Source organism: Volvox carteri, assembly GCF_000143455.1.
Source record: "Volvox carteri f. nagariensis unplaced genomic scaffold VOLCAscaffold_49, whole genome shotgun sequence".
In the NCBI taxonomy this organism is placed as follows: domain Eukaryota; kingdom Viridiplantae; phylum Chlorophyta; class Chlorophyceae; order Chlamydomonadales; family Volvocaceae; genus Volvox; species Volvox carteri.
Window position 1 is genome coordinate 730,436 of NW_003307592.1, and position 673 is coordinate 731,108.

The following is a 673-nucleotide window of genomic DNA, read 5'->3' on the forward strand; positions in this document are numbered from 1 at the left end:
TATGTATGTATGTATGTATGTATGTATCAATTAGCCGAACAATACGTGTATCAGTGGGTATGTGTTAATAGTCTTATTATGTGGACACGCAAAACTTGTTTCACGCTCGCTCAAGACACAAATAGATGTGCGCCGCCCACCACGGTTGCTGAGCAGTCCAAATTAGATAGAAGCTATTTATCTTTACGATGGTTAGTTGGATCGTGGCCGTACGTCAGTCCCGTCTCTCTTCTCACCTTTCTCTGATGGTCCCCGTTACCTCCACCCACCCTTCCCGCCGTCGCCGTCGCCATCATTTATTTACCGTTATCATTACCGCCGCCGTCACCCTATGGCCACTGGTCCAGCGTGTTGGCGGCGGCGGTGGCGGCGGCGGCTTCCTCAGCGGCAACAGCACCTTCGACGACCTCTCACGAACATTCCACACCGGGCCCACCGACGGAGGGCCCAACCAAGGAGCCGAGTTGATCAGCGACCTGGAGTTAAACGAGGATTTTGGTACGGAAATAGCCGATAAAGGTTTCTTCGTTGGGAGTTTTCGCACCTTCCCCTCTCCCTCTCCCTGCCTTTTACGGCTGACTTTTGTCCCACTTGGCTCCCCGGCCCATAGAAAACCCCTTCCATCCCTCCCCCTTCTCCTCCCCCTTCCATCCCTCCCCCTCCTCCTCCCCCT

The 673-nt window shown here is 54.2% G+C and overlaps 1 protein-coding gene across 1 annotated transcript in view; it reads left to right on the top strand.

The window, feature by feature from the left end:
- Window positions 1-673, top strand: part of VOLCADRAFT_96120 (uncharacterized protein) — a gene marked incomplete at both ends in the record, with an annotated part of 17,693 nt that overhangs the window by 8,285 nt on the left and 8,735 nt on the right. Inside the window, one exon of the mRNA XM_002955151.1 lies at window positions 348-498. Coding sequence (XP_002955197.1) covers window positions 348-498 — 151 coding nt within the window. The remainder of the gene's footprint in view (window positions 1-347; window positions 499-673) is intronic.